Source organism: Camelina sativa, chromosome 13, assembly GCF_000633955.1.
Source record: "Camelina sativa cultivar DH55 chromosome 13, Cs, whole genome shotgun sequence".
NCBI classification, from domain to species: Eukaryota; Viridiplantae; Streptophyta; class Magnoliopsida; order Brassicales; family Brassicaceae; genus Camelina; species Camelina sativa.
The window spans coordinates 18,511,836-18,527,197 of record NC_025697.1 but is presented as its reverse complement, the minus strand read 5'-3'; the positions used below and the strand labels follow the sequence as shown (position 1 = coordinate 18,527,197).

The 15,362-nt window shown below is 35.0% G+C and overlaps 4 protein-coding genes across 4 annotated transcripts; 3 read left to right on the top strand and 1 right to left on the bottom strand.

Moving 5' to 3' along the window:
* On the top strand, positions 36-696 carry LOC109128522. Its single transcript, XM_019235184.1, has one exon. It carries the CDS (start codon positions 160-162, stop codon positions 403-405), a length of 246 nt encoding a protein of 81 aa, XP_019090729.1. The 5' UTR covers positions 36-159; the 3' UTR covers positions 406-696.
* On the bottom strand, positions 1,723-3,440 carry LOC104737073 (BTB/POZ domain-containing protein At3g05675-like). Its single transcript, XM_010457171.2, has 2 exons — positions 3,385-3,440; positions 1,723-3,034 (listed from the first exon to the last, which is right to left on the bottom strand). The coding sequence occupies exon 2, from the start codon at positions 3,005-3,007 to the stop codon at positions 2,156-2,158; it is 852 nt and encodes a 283-aa protein (XP_010455473.1). The 5' UTR covers positions 3,008-3,034; positions 3,385-3,440; the 3' UTR covers positions 1,723-2,155.
* On the top strand, positions 3,945-6,683 carry LOC104737072 (plant UBX domain-containing protein 10). The gene is made up of 4 exons (XM_010457169.2): positions 3,945-4,913; positions 5,380-5,550; positions 5,641-5,844; positions 6,273-6,683. The coding sequence occupies exons 1-4, from the start codon at positions 4,035-4,037 to the stop codon at positions 6,498-6,500; spliced, it is 1,482 nt and encodes a 493-aa protein (XP_010455471.1). The 5' UTR covers positions 3,945-4,034; the 3' UTR covers positions 6,501-6,683.
* LOC104737071 (oligopeptide transporter 7-like) lies at positions 9,016-13,472 on the top strand. Its single transcript, XM_010457168.2, has 9 exons — positions 9,016-9,190; positions 9,274-9,675; positions 9,957-10,111; positions 10,221-10,318; positions 11,019-11,288; positions 11,513-11,812; positions 11,900-12,155; positions 12,301-12,483; positions 12,572-13,472. The coding sequence occupies exons 1-9, from the start codon at positions 9,160-9,162 to the stop codon at positions 13,178-13,180; spliced, it is 2,304 nt and encodes a 767-aa protein (XP_010455470.1). The 5' UTR covers positions 9,016-9,159; the 3' UTR covers positions 13,181-13,472.

Genomic DNA, 15,362 nt, shown 5'->3' with positions numbered 1-15,362 from the left:
CGCATCTCAATCGCAAATACATATTCTACACACGCGCATCGTCAAAACAAAAAAAAAAAAAATCCCCAAATTCGTTTCCTCCTGCGATTCAAAATCCCTCAAAACACGATCTTTGATCTTATTGAGATTCCAATCGAATCGAGAGAGAAAAAGCTAGCCATGGATAACAGCAGCAGCATCAATTCCACAGCCTCCGCCGCGTCAAATCTGAGCACGGCTTCCCTTGAAAAGCTCGATCAAGCCGCGAGCTGGGTCAGCACCACCGTTATATCCGCCTTCTTCGCTTCCCTCGAGCGTTGCTCCTGCGTTAATCTTTCTACCTCTGATGATGACGACGAAGGCGAAGAGTCTCACAACCGTCCCCTTGCTCTCTCCGCCGCTACTCACCCAGACGACATCGTTTAGCCTCTCTCTCTCTCTCTCCTTCTTGACTCTTCCTTCCTTCGGTAATCCTTTTTTTTTATTTTATTTCTGGGGGAGTTTCTATCAATCGGTGATGTGGATCTTGTAGGAATGTGTCTCCGATGTATGATACTATGGAAAAGATCAGAACTTTTGATTGTATATGCCAGATTTGGTGTTTGATTGTGTTACTCTCTCCCTTCATATGTTTATGTGTAACCCTGACGCGTGTTTGATACGGATTTGGTTGTGATTTGTGAAGTTTTATTTATATATATGCTTTGCTTTTGAATTTGAGGATGGATTTTGTAGATTTTTCATTGTTAAGAACCAGAGGTAGAAAGATTCAAACTTGGTTGATGATCTGATTGTGTGATTAATCATAAGCTTGCTTGATTGATTGTCTCTTGTTTCTTCTTCTTCTTGTCTTTGGTTCTAGGTCATATGTTTGTAAGGATTGACATTTGTTCCTTTGATTACTTTTTGGAGTATCCATGACTCTATCACAATCCTTAGTCCTTACATTGGATCTAACGTCAACGTTTTGATACAAAGAATGCAGTTTGTTTTCCAATTTCATTGTTTTTATGAAGTCTTTCTTATTGCAAAAACAAGCATTGATTTTGTAGGGTAACGTAGATGGATTCATATAGGTATAGTCTTTGCTTATTTAGTCCTATGATGAGTTGCAATGAGGTTTTACACTCATCGTTCCAATTGCTAAAGCAATTTGAAGTTGCTATGTTGAAGCACAATTAATGACTCTGAGGATCACATTAGGTTTTGTTCTTATGATTTCCCTCTCTAGCTCTCTCTCTCTCACTACGTGACAAGTTTTAGTGAAGCTGCATTTTTGGGATGATGATCATCTAAAAGTTTCTGAAAGTGTTTTGTGTTTTATGTATGATTCTGTCATATAGCTTACCAATGAGCTCAATCTATCTTCTTGAGCTTTGAGGTTTTGTTAAAGAAAACCTGATATAAGGGGGTTGATAAGGTATTCTCTTTTTGTGTTCTCAACAAAGTACAAGCATCTGCAAGGAGGTGCTAGCTTTTGAAAACGAAGTATCCAATTATTCATTCAGCTTCCTTTAGTTTATTTACTGGTAAAGCATAAATCATGTTTTCTTCTGAAAAAAAAATCTTGATTGGGTCCATACTTGTACTCTTCTCCTTCCTAACCTCGTTTGGATTTATATCATTGCAATGTTGATTTACTTTGCTCGTATTGTATGAAATTATTATAATGTTCAAACCAAAGCAAGAAGAAAAATGTACCATGCTTAATCTTCTTAATCTTTCTCAATCGCTTAGAAACTCAATTCATCTTATATTTATAAACAACGGTTTTGTCAACCTTCCAAAGTTGTTTACATATTAGCTTAACCAGGCCACACAGTTTATATCTTAAATCAAGCTCAAAGTTACAAGAATCAGTAGCTTTCTGTCACTTCTAATACAATCCAGAATTACAATGAAAGCAGCAAGCGAAACAAGATTACAAATGTGAGATACATGAAGATTCAGGTCACTTGGATTCCTCCTCTCAGTATAGGCTTGAAATTATCGGGCCACCATGCTTGAGATCCAGTCTCAAGGCATTGTGAATTGAACAAAGCTACTACTATCCATCTTCATTCCGCCTTTGGAAATACACAAAACAGCTTGAGGGAGTAGAAAACCTTGGAACTTCGAACTGATCAGTTACATGTTCTGCATTTCCTGTTTTCGGAACGAAATTGATATATTAAATTCAAAGATCCAGAGTCTCACTTGCAAGTCTATCACATTTTTCCAACAACCTTCTCTTTGCAGACTTACTTCTATAACACCAAACCTCAAAAGCTTCACTCAAATCCGGAAACTTCACACCTTCCAACCCAATCCCTCTCATCCATTCCCCAAAAACCTCTGCTTGATCATTCGAAGGCAGTGTCAAAACCAAAGACACCATAGATCCTTCTATGAATTCACAAAGATCTTCGTCCATTCTGTATTCAGACTCAGATCCCTCTGCATCAACCAAAGTCTTTAGTCTCCTTATGAAAGGCAGCCATATCTTTAGAAGACAAGTCCGGCTTTTAGAAGGAACAATCACAATCCCATAACCGACCGCTTCTAAAATCTTCCCTGTAACCTCAACTAGCTTCACTTTCACACCCAATATCTGAGAATCTAACTTACAGTTCTGAGCAATCATAAGAATCTCACTCGATACATCAGCCCACTTAAAGACAAGATCTTTCATCAACTCCATCCTCGGCAACACTTTACATAGCCACTCGATATCATAGAGTGTCTTAAGCAAACCAAACTCAGGACATTCAGGAAGAAAGATAAGCAAGGACGATAACCTATCCAACAACGTCGATATAACATTCGAGATACCTAATCTTACAACCGATTTAACTTCCTCTTCAGAAATCAGTAACCGTACCTCTTCGTCTTCGGATAACATGAACTCCACTTGTTCTTGAGCTGAGGTTTTGAGCTCATCAACAAGCTCAGGAGAATTCTTTAGTGTATCAATGGACATAGCGAAACGGAGAGCTGACGAGAAGACATTCTTGGTATCAAGAGATACATCAGTGGCAGCTTCTTGCATTTCTTTTTCGATGTTTTCAATGTTTAACTACGAATTCGAATCAAGAAACAGATTTATAAGTATAATCAATAATCCTAAATCGGATTCAAAGGCCTAAGCTTTTCTATAAACAACATCTCTAAATCGCTGAAAGAACAAACAAACAAGAAACACAATTACTAAATCCGTAACAAAATAAACAACTTGCTCTACACATCAAAACCCTAAGAACATTAAACCCCCAAAATCTGAAAGCAAATGAAGAACCCTAAATAGTACATAGCATAGATTATCTCTGTTTTTTTGTTAAATCTAATCACATTTTACAGAATAATCTAATCACATAACTTAAATCAGAGAAGAGATATTTAAGGGAAGAAAAAAATCAAAGAACTCACCTTTTTTCCACACAAAAAAAAAAAAAAAAAAAATCTTCCTTTTAAGTTAAACAACAATGGAGGATTATACAAAGAACAAAAGCTTTGAATAAAAACGAAGAAGAAAGATTAAAACTTTAACCAAAACTGGTTTAACTGAACCGGTTCGAATTTGGTTTATATTACAACGACGTCGTGTAGTAGAAGGGTGTTTATGTAATTTAAAGTCAATCCCATCGTCATTGAATAGATCAACCAATTTTTTTTACTAAAGAGAACACAATTTTCTAGATTCTAGAGAGATAAGAGAGAAAGTGAGAGAAGAAGAAGAAGAAGAGACGATCCAAAAGCGTGTGTCGTGGNTAAACAAACAACAATGGAGGATTATACTTATACAAAGAACAAAGCTTTGAATTAAACGAAGAAGAAAGATTGAAACTTTAACCAAGACTGGTTTAACTAAACCGGTTCGAATTTGGTTTATACTTAAACGACGTCGTGTAGTAGAAGGGTGTTTCTGTAATTTACAGTCTATCCCATCGTCATTGAATAGATCAACCAATTTTTGTACTAAAGAGAACACAATTTTCTAGATTCTAGAGAGATAAGAGAGAAAGTGAGAGAAGAAGAAGAGACGATCCAAAAGCGTGTGTGGGGGTTTTCGTGTGAGAATGGCTGATACAGTCGACAAATTAACTTACTTCCAAATGGTTACAGGTCTTCAAGATCCTGATTTGTGCACTGAGATCCTTCAAGCTCATGATTGGGACCTAGAACTCGCTATCTCCACCTTCACGTCTACTTCTGATCATCGCGGTGGCGCTTCGTCTTCCGCCTTCCATGATCGCGATGATGCCTCCGTGTTTCCTGACGACTCTATGACGACTCCTGGTGATTTTCATCAACAACCTCGCGGGATCGTTGACGATACAGAGCTTGTTATGATGCGTGATGGTGGTGACGGAGACGGAGGAGGTAATCGAGGTCCTGGAGTTGCGTGGAGGATTATTACTTTGCCGATTTCGATTGTTTCCGGTAGCTTAGGGTTAGTTTCTGGAGCGATCGGGTTAGGGATTTGGGCTGCTGGTGGTGTTTTATCGTATTCGTTTGGTTTGTTAGGGTTTAGATCAGGGAGAGGCGGTGGTGCGTCTGATTCATCGTCGGCTAGGCTTGTTTCGGTTTCTTCTGCTGCTCGTGAAGCTATGGAGTTTGTTGCTTTGTTTGATAGAGATTTTGGGAGTAACAATGCTTTTAAGATTGATTTTGTATCCGAAGGGTTTATGGATGCGCTTCAGCGGTCTAGGACCTCGTTTAAGCTCTTGTTTGTTTACTTGCATTCTCCTGATCATCCTGATACACCTGTGTTTTGTGATGGGACGCTTTGTAGTGAAGCGGTTGTAGCGTTTGTTAATGAGAATTTTGTTTCGTGGGGTGGTAGTATTCGATCTAGTGAAGGATTTAAGATGAGTAATAGCTTGAAGGCGTCGAGGTTCCCGTTTTGCGCTGTGGTTATGCCTGCTGCTAACCAGAGAATTGCTCTTCTTCAACAGGTATAAAAAACAGTCATAGATTGTGTGGTCATTCTTGTATTGCTCTTCATTGATTAGCTTATAGCTAAAAGAATGTGACCGAAGAGGCGATTCATCAACTTTCTGTAGACTTGGTTATGAATCCGGTTACTAAACTATTAGCCCTCTTAGGGAACTACATTGGAACTGAATCCATTTACTGTCTTGTTGTTGAAGTGATAAGTAGTAAAGGGGGGAAAGATAGTTGTTTGGTTCTGCTTTCATCTGTAACCTGACAGGTCTTACATTTAATTTAAATTTCGCTCCTATGCTTTTATGAGTTTAGTGGTAAAGATAGTTGTTTGATTCTGCTTTCATCTGTGAGTCGTCATGTCTTATATTTAGTGTAAAATTCGCTCCAGCTTTTATGAGTTTAGTTAATGTGTTGTGTGGCAGGAGACATAGTTCTTAAGTTTATTGTGTTCATTGTTCTGTTTGCTTGTGACAGGTTGAGGGACCAAAATCACCAGAAGAAATGCTTGCTATACTCCAGAGAGTTGTAGAAGATAGTTCACCTACTCTTGTAACTGCTAGGGTTGAGGCAGAGGAAAGAAGAACCAATCTGCGTCTAAGAGAGGAACAAGATGCTGCATACCAGGCCGCTCTTGAAGCCGATCAAGTATGTTTCCCTTTAATTGTAGGTCCGCCTGGAGATGTTATGATTACTCTATTGTTCTAAATTTGTGGCTTTTTTCATTCTGCTAAAAAGGCAAGGGAGCGACAGAGACAGGAAGAGGCAGAGCGTTTAGAGAGGGAAGCTGCTGAGGCAGCAAAGAAACTCAAAGAAGAAGAAGAGGCTCGGGAGAGAGCAGAACGCGAAGCTGCAGAGAGAGAAGCTGCTAGAGTGAGAATGAGACAAGAGAAAGCACTTGCTCTTGGAGATGAACCTGAGAAAGGCCCTGATGTTACACAAGTAAGTTCTCCTTCTTCCTTGAGCATTTACTACTTATTCGTTTCTCACACGTTTTCGTAGTCTATGCAAAAAACATCAATTATCTTTATTGACATTCATTTGTGAGAGAGATAGAACTTGGTGCCTCTTTAAAACTTTGGTTCTGTAGTTGATTCTCTTTGATCACGCGTCTGAAAATTTGCGTTTTGACTTGGGGCAATGAGAGTATACGGTACAGTCGGATTTACGGATTTATCTACCCTGAGACCTGAAGTTTAGCTTTTAAGTACGGTTTAAAAATGTTAGGGCCTCTTTGAAGATTAGGTTCTATGGTTGATTCTCAACTTGATCAAACACTTGCGTTCTTTTGACTTAGGGCTATGAGAATATATGAAAACGGTTTGATTTATTCTATTCCTGAACCGTTTACTTTGTCCTGAAATGTGTAGGTTTTGGTACGGTTCCCGAATGGAGAAAGGAAAGGAAGGAGGTTTGAAAGCGAAGCCAAGATCCAGACATTGTACGACTATGTTGATTCACTTGGAGTCTTGAACACAGAAGAGTACAGCTTAATCACTAACTTCCCAAGGACTGTTTATGGAAGAGACAAAGAGTCAATGTCACTAAAAGACGCAGGTCTGCATCCTCAGGCAAGTCTCTTCATCGAGATCAACTAAAACTGCTGATTCTTCTGTTTTTTTTTCTCCTTTAGCCCTCTCGTTAACTTTTCAGGTTATTCTCTTGTTGAGATCTTTAGTTTGTTGCTTTGGATGATACATTTGGACCTGAGAGATATTACATAATTATATACACACATATATTCAGAAGTTGCATCATAATGCTGAGATATTTATTTCTTATGACTACTTCAATTCATACAATATAAGATGCGTATATATATATGTATTATCTTAAACATTTCAAAAACATGTTTTAGGTATCATTATACCGTAGAGTAGTACTCTGTCTACTATGTTTACTCTTGTTTCAAAAAAAATTGTGTGATACGGAAAAAAAAAAACTAGTCACGCGTTGTCGTACATAAAAGTTGCAAATGTCGTTGCCGACACACATATAGGATCCAAAGTCTTCAGATTGAACTCCACTCTCCAATTTGCACAACTATCGATTGTGACAACTGACAACATCAGTCCGGTTTTTAACTCTTCACCATCCCGGTTCAGCTTCTAAGTTCTAATCCCCATATGATGTCAGCCACGTCCACGTCCGATGCTCCATTCTCTTAGCATCCTCCGATTTTATCAACTCTATTATGTCATTCCAGATCTCATATTATAGGATCTTGGAGATAAGAAGATAAATAATAAGAATTGGTGTTTCTTCTTCGGGTCTTTATTTTCGCTGATGCTTTCCTAGTTGTGTTTTTTCTCTTGTATTCGTAGATCTTGTAGTTGTAGATTTCGGTCTTTCCGCCTTTCTTTGTTTTCTCTGTAACGGCTATCACAAAACTGAAAATTAGTATAGAATTTAACCTTTTACCAAAACAATAAGAAGATAAATAATGTATTTCAGTAAGAGTGGCTGGTTTGAAGATCCATGAATGACGCTGAGAGTTCCCATTTTTGCCACAAACCATAAGCAAGTGCTTGACAGATGAGTTTTACAAATAAATCAGATGGCTTTATATGTTCTTGCTAAGGGAGACATTGGCGAAGAAGACATAAAGTTGGATGTCCCCTGCAAAGAAAGCCATGAACCATTTATGCAAGATGTAATAAAAGATTTGGTCCAAAAAAAAGGGAACCCCAAGGTTGAAGAAACAACATGGATGTAACAATGCTTCTTTCCGGAAGAAAAAAAACGAAGAAGAAGAAAGATGTAACAAAGATTTGGTCCAATAAAAGAAAAGAAAAGATGTAACAAAGATAAAAAGTCTATTAGATTTAGTTGGTAACCAAATGATGTTGTCATGTTGATCAAGTGGTTATGGTTCTACGCTAAACACTTTTTTTTCCTGACCACTCCAAATTCACACAAAACTTGACCACTCTGGTTTAAGAAGATTCCTTTCGAGTCTTTTGTCTATTTGACAAATAAACTAAAATCAGTAATTAAGAAAAGGACATGAAAGGTATTCGATCTGTCTACGTGACAATATTATGAGAATGGGTCATACTAAAATCCCACAAAAGATTCTTTCTTTTGCTTTGGATTCTCACTCCATATTTAATATAATTAGAATCTCGTGAATTGCATGTAATAATTTTTTTTTTTTTTGTTCTTTTGTAACTTTTAATATCTCTAAGAAATTTGCAATCGAACTTAGAGATATATGGTAGATGGGAATTTACGAAGGTTGACAAAGCAAAAACCCCGTAATTAAATGATAGCTACAAGTGTATGGTTTGAATTAATAGATTGCGTTATAACTTGAATTATATAATCGGAAATATGATGTTTTCTAAAATCAGCACATATGACAGTAAAACTAAAATAACTTATGTTGTTATTTTGCCATCTAGCTAATGTATTCGCTAAGAAGAATGTAAAATTTGGCTACTTAGTATAATTCTATACTGCACCAAAAAAAAAGAGAGTATAATTCTCTACTTATATTTACTAACAAAGAAAAAAAAACAATATATGTTCCTACTCAATTAGTAAAAATTTATACACATACATTATACATATTAAGGAAAACATCGTATTAAGACTCCACATGGGGAGCTTTAATAGTTGTTTCAACAATGAATTTTAAAATTAATACAAACCAACTAGTAATAGTCTAGTAGATTAAAGATTAGACTAATAAATAGTTTTATTTTTTGCATGTATCAAAGTTTAACTTAAAAAAAAAAATTAAATATAAAATATCAGTTTGTATTTTTACGTTTTCTTTATTTTAAAATCATAGAAAAAGCTTTTTTATGTAGAAATTAAATATTTACCCTTTTTGTATAACGACAATAAAGTTCGTTAAAATACTGTAAATACAGTAAAAAAGTGTCTTTTTTTGGTCGGAAACAGTAAAAAGTGTCTTTGGCTAAACGAAAGATTGAGAAAAACAAAATTACTAAAGAGCAAAAAGAGTAAAAAACCTAATAAATGTCCAAAATCAAATAAGAAAAAAAAGTATATACATTTGACAGTTGTTGGATGTTAATTATTTATATTCAACTATTAAAGAAAAAAAATCTATAGACAATAAAAGAATAAAAAGAGAGTTTCATATCAAGAAATTTATTTCAAATGGGCCAACTCTTCAAGACGTGAAGATGACTAGGAAGATAGCTTGTCCAGATTCACAATCTCAAAAAAACACAAAAATAAAATCTCAAGAAGAAGAAAAAAACAGAGCAAGAAGAAGACACAACCATGGAAGAATCAGAACAAGCTCTTCCTCTACGTAATTACAGTCTTCAATATTTTTTTCATCTTTCTCTTATACTTTCAATTATTAAAGTTACTAACAAAACATTTTTGTAACAGTAACAAAAGCCAAAGATCTGACAAAACCATCATCATCATCCTCGGCATCATCATCTTCATCTTCTGAACCAAGAGATGATGAAACAGAGGATCTTCTTTTACCAATCTCCGGCGAAGAAGAAGAAGAAGAGAACTCACCAATCCGACAAGTAGCACTCACCGTTCCAACAACAGATGATCCTTCATTACCTGTCCTAACATTTCGCATGTGGGTCTTGGGAACTCTCTCTTGCATCCTCTTGTCCTTCCTGAATCAGTTCTTTTGGTACAGAACAGAACCTCTCACTATCTCTGCCATCTCCGCCCAAATCGCCGTCGTACCTCTTGGTCGTCTCATGGCCGCTAAAATCTCCGAGAGAGTCTACTTTCAAGGTTCAAAGTGGCAATTCACGTTGAATCCAGGTATTTCTGAAAAAGTTGACTTTTTGTTTTGTCTCTCCTAGGACACTCTAGACCGAAAACCAAACTAATCTCCGGATCCGACATAAGTAGAATATTTTTATTATTTAAAGCGTCTAATAGTGGTCTAAAATATGACTGAAATCGCAATGAAAATATTAGACAATCGAAAATTTGATTTTGGAACCGGTCTTGATTGATTTTGGAACAATTCTTGATTATGGTATAAATTACTAAAAGAAGAAGTTTTGAATATATTTTTTGACTGATTGGTTTGGTATCAGGTCCGTTTAATGTGAAGGAGCATGTGTTGATCACTATTTTCGCTAACGCGGGGGCTGGATCTGTTTACGCAATACACGTTGTTACCGTCGTGAAGGCGTTTTACATGAAGAACATAACGTTCTTTGTCTCTTTTATCGTTATCGTCACCACCCAAGTTCGTACTTCTTTAAGACTTTAAGCTTTTACAGTTTAAATAAAAGTTTGAAAATGGGATTGAATTTATTGTGGTTTATGATCAAATTAAGTGTGATTTTGATGTTTAGGTGTTAGGGTTTGGTTGGGCCGGAATATTTAGGAAATACCTCGTTGAACCGGCGGCGATGTGGTGGCCAGCGAATCTGGTTCAAGTCTCACTTTTTAGGTAAATAAATAATGCACTCAATAATCACTATAGATAGTGTGTGTTTCACGTTTTTATATCTACTTTTCGATATTTTCTATATACAATACAAACAAAATTTGCTAGAGAGAAATAATTGTGTGTTTTGGCCAAATGTCACAAATATTGAAGATGCCATTACCATACAATAACAAATACTTTGGATAAAATATCCCATCCCCCATCTATTTTAATTCTATATTATTTGTTATATTTATAATATACGATAAAAACAAAATTGATTAATAGTGTTGAAGAAATTTTGAATAATATAGAACACATATTTTCATTAAAAGGGGTTTTATATGGGCATGTATACTGTTTTTTTTTTGTGTGTGTAAGTATATAGGTGAAAGTTAAAAATTTTCTTTTAAAAGTTATTAGGTTTATAGAATGTGATGTTAATACTAAAAAAAAAAACACATGGGACCAAGTTTTATAAATTAAACGTCATGATAATATTTTTCTCATAAAGACATTTTTGTACGTAACTAATAGAAATATATTCATTTTTTATGTGGTTTAAAAATGGATAATATTTTTGTATGTACAATTATTACTTGTTGAATCTAAACCAAATTGGTCAATAAATAGAAACATAGCCACATTTAGAAGCAAGAGACAACTGTATTAATTCTCTTATCTAACACATTGATGTTGTTGTCCTTGGCTAAATTGTCAGAGCGTTGCATGAGAAAGAAGAACGGACCAAAGGAGGGTTGACACGTACACAGTTCTTTCTGATAGCATTCGTTTGCAGTTTCGCTTATTATGTCTTTCCGGGATACTTATTTCAGATCATGACGTCTTTGTCGTGGGTTTGTTGGTTCTTTCCATCATCAGTCATGGCCCAACAGATCGGGTCCGGTCTTCACGGGTTAGGTGTTGGAGCCATTGGACTCGACTGGTCAACCATTTCCTCTTACTTGGGTAGTCCACTCGCTAGTCCATGGTCAGTCCTAATTCCTAAGTACTCAATTTGGTTTACTTATTACACTATATATATAAGCCATACAAGTATGGTTGGAGATAAACCAAAATATGATAACAAATTCTTAATATGAACTAAACCGGAAACCCGAACGGAATAAACCAAATAACCGAACAGTTTCTGGTTTGGTTTAGGTTCAGTTTAGTTTGGTAACTGGTATTACAAAAAATATAAAATGATAACAGGTTTGCTACGGCTAATGTGGGTGTGGGATTTGTTCTGGTGATATACGTCTTGGTACCAATATGCTATTGGCTCGATGTGTTCAAGGCGAAGACCTTCCCCATATTTTCGAGCTCTCTTTTTACAGAACAGGGTTCAAAATACAACATCAAATCCATTATAGACTCTAATTTCCACCTTGACCTCCCAGCCTACGAGCGTGAAGGCCCTTTGTACCTTAGCACTTTCTTCGCCATTAGTTACGGTGTTGGTTTTGCCGCTTTAAGCGCTACCATCATGCATGTTGCTCTCTTCCATGGAAGGTACAAAACTCATTTATTACAACGTATCATCAAAGATTCTTGTTTGCTTGCTTTTGTTAAAGTCTTTTAATGTTTTTTTCTTTTCAGGGAGATATGGGAGCAAAGTACGGAGAGTTTCAAAGAAAAGAAATTGGATGTACACGCAAGGCTAATGAAAAGTTACAAACAAGTTCCAGAGTGGTGGTTTTGGTGCATACTCGTTACCAACATTGGAGCCACAATCTTTGCTTGTGAGTATTACAATGACCAACTTCAGTTACCATGGTGGGGTGTTCTATTGGCATGTGCAATCGCCATTATCTTTACACTCCCTATCGGTATCATCACCGCCATCACTAACCAGGTAACTAACGATATCTAAATAAATTCTCTCACTTGCATGTACGTCCTAAAAAGATGATATTTGTAATTATAGTTATAACCAACGTAGCCTTGGTTTGGTTACCTGGATATATCAGTTTGGTTTGATAAAATAAATAATTTTGTAGGCGCCAGGACTGAACATTATTACAGAATATATCATAGGATATATCTATCCAGGGTATCCAGTTGCAAATATGTGCTTTAAAGTATATGGATACATAAGCATGCAACAAGCCATCACTTTTCTTCAAGACTTCAAACTTGGTCACTACATGAAGATTCCACCTAGAACCATGTTCATGGCACAGGTTACACTCTCAAATTTTTAACAACTTTAGACCACTCTCTTAACATTATTAGAAGTTACATTTTTCGCTAATAAGTGATCGGTTTCAGATTGTTGGAACACTAATCTCATGTTTGGTTTACCTTACAACGGCTTGGTGGCTAATGGAGACCATTCCCAACATATGTGATATGGTTTCCAACTCGGTTTGGACATGTCCAACGGATAAAGTCTTTTACGATGCATCCGTGATATGGGGACTAATTGGACCTCGTCGAATCTTTGGAGATCTTGGTTTATACAAATCCGTTAACTGGTTCTTCCTCGTGGGAGCTATAGCCCCAATTCTTGTATGGTTAGCGTCAAGGATGTTTCCTAGACAAGAGTGGATCAAGCTTATAAACATGCCGGTTCTTATAAGCGCGACAAGCTCGATGCCACCCGCTACAGCCGTGAACTACACAACATGGGTTCTTGCCGGGTTTTTGTCCGGTTTTGTTGTGTTTAGGTACAGACCAAATCTATGGCAGAGGTATAATTATGTTTTGTCAGGAGCATTGGATGCTGGATTAGCATTTATGGGAGTGTTGCTCTATATGTGTTTGGGACTTGAGAATGTGAGTCTGGATTGGTGGGGAAATGAGCTTGATGGTTGTCCTTTGGCCTCTTGTCCAACCGCGCCAGGTATTAGCGTTGAAGGTTGCCCGCTTTATACATAAAACCTCGACTCAATTCGATTGGGAAAATGGCGAATACATTTACTTCCTCTGCTAAAGTTTGGCCGCTGGATTTGGTGTTATGTTTGTAAAGATCATTTTTTACCTTCATTCTCATAAACAGTGTGAGATTGTTGTGTGTAGAAATTGTAAAGATGGTTTAGTACGTAGGGTGGGGTATTTCAACAATTTGGATTATTTCCGTTTTTTTTTTCCTTTCTTTTTTGTTAAGATTATTTCAGTTTCTTGAGTTTTTAAAACATTCATAATCAATTGAAACCATTTTTTATTCCCAGTTAGGTTTCAGTTTTGGTTAAAAGATTATAGTTTCAATACTATTCAGTTTGGTGTCAATCCCTCGTTAGCAACTGGTAATGAGTTTATGTCTACCCAAACTGGCTTATATATATATATACTAGAAAGTTACCCACGTGATGCGTGGGTTATAAAATCAAATATTTTGTATGTAAAATAAAATTTTCATTAAGTTATATATGAATTGTACATGATATGATTTATATATGCTTTAAAAGAACTTAAAATATATGCATTTATAGGTTTATAATTATGAAATGTGTAAAAAGAAGGAAAGTTTTTGCAAATTGCATAAAAATAAGTTTTGGTGTTAAATTTAGCACATCATTTCTAAAATTCTAATTACTAAAATAGTATCATGGTTTTAATCTCATACTCTAAATACTAAACCATATATATATATATATATATTCAAAATTATACTTTAAATATAAAATAGATAACCATTAGAAATGGTGTAAGTTTTTTTCGGCATAATGACAGATGGAGTAAGGGTCACAGGAAAATAGACATGAGGTATGATTAGTAATTCAAACAATACCAATGGGATATAAAAGTAGTCTTTCTTTTGTAGAAGTTAATCATAAAGACCTTATAAAACATAAACTTAGAAATATATTGTAGTTGAAGATCAGATGACTTTCTAAGGGACTTACAACTATAATATTATAAGTGAATGTTCAAAGCCAAAGAGATTGTGCTTTAGGAGTCGAGCATTGGGTTCATCTTCATCACTAAAGACTTTCAACTGTAGTTTGAAAGTTAAAAAATTACTTTACAAAACAATGCAAAAACTTTAGATCATGACTATCAAAAAACAGAATCTTTTGAAGAGAGGCTAATAAATATTACAAGACTCTGAAATCAAAAAGAAAAAAAAACATTGACATGGTTTTGTAAACGATTTCTTTAAATAGTCATAGAGAAATTAATATGTTAATCATCATACTGCAAGACATCATGTTTTTTAAAAAAACTTCATCAGAAAAAATAAAATAGAAAAAATACCATGGGAAATGATGGGAAAAGAAAGACATATAGTGCGTTTTCTTCATTATTTATTAGTCATGTGAGCATTGGCTCTGATATAATACACTAAACATTATATGAAGTTTGTGACATAAGGAATTACATTGACACATTATTCTGACTAACCACATTCATGGCAATAAATACATGTATAAAGCATATTAATTATAACTAATTCTGTCATATGCATTATTGCAACATGAACAGTTTGAACAAAAGAAAACGTCCACCGATAATGTCTTAAAGGTAATTGATTGAGAGCAGTAAATGTAACCTAAGGAAACTGAACTAATAAAATATCCTAAATTTTAAAAAATGTGTGTTGACAATTTAGTTTTAGATTAGCAATAATGTGTCTTTTTATTACATCAAAATTGAAAAAAAAAATGACACTTGTTAAAAAAATAGAGTGGTGCCAAATGACAATTTCTCATAACTCTACTTTATTATAATTTAATATATAGTAAATATTGACATGTGAAACCGATAAAAATAGTTAAGTAATAAAGTTACGGTTGTGATAAAAAAATTAGTGAAGAATTTATAAATTGTAAAAACAAAATAGAATAAATATATTATTGTAAAATATATTAATTTTTCTTTAAAAAAAGTAAACTATAGAGATTTTTGCTATGAAATTATAATAAATAAATAAAATATAATTAAATATTTGGTAGACGAAGAGTAAAGAAATTTAAAGGAAAATTAGTGAGGAATTTACAAATCGTATAAATTAAAATAGACGAAATATATTTTTGTAAAATGGATTACATTTTTTTTACCAAAGTAATCTATATATAATAACAATCCGAATAAATGCGACCAACAGTTATGTTTTCGT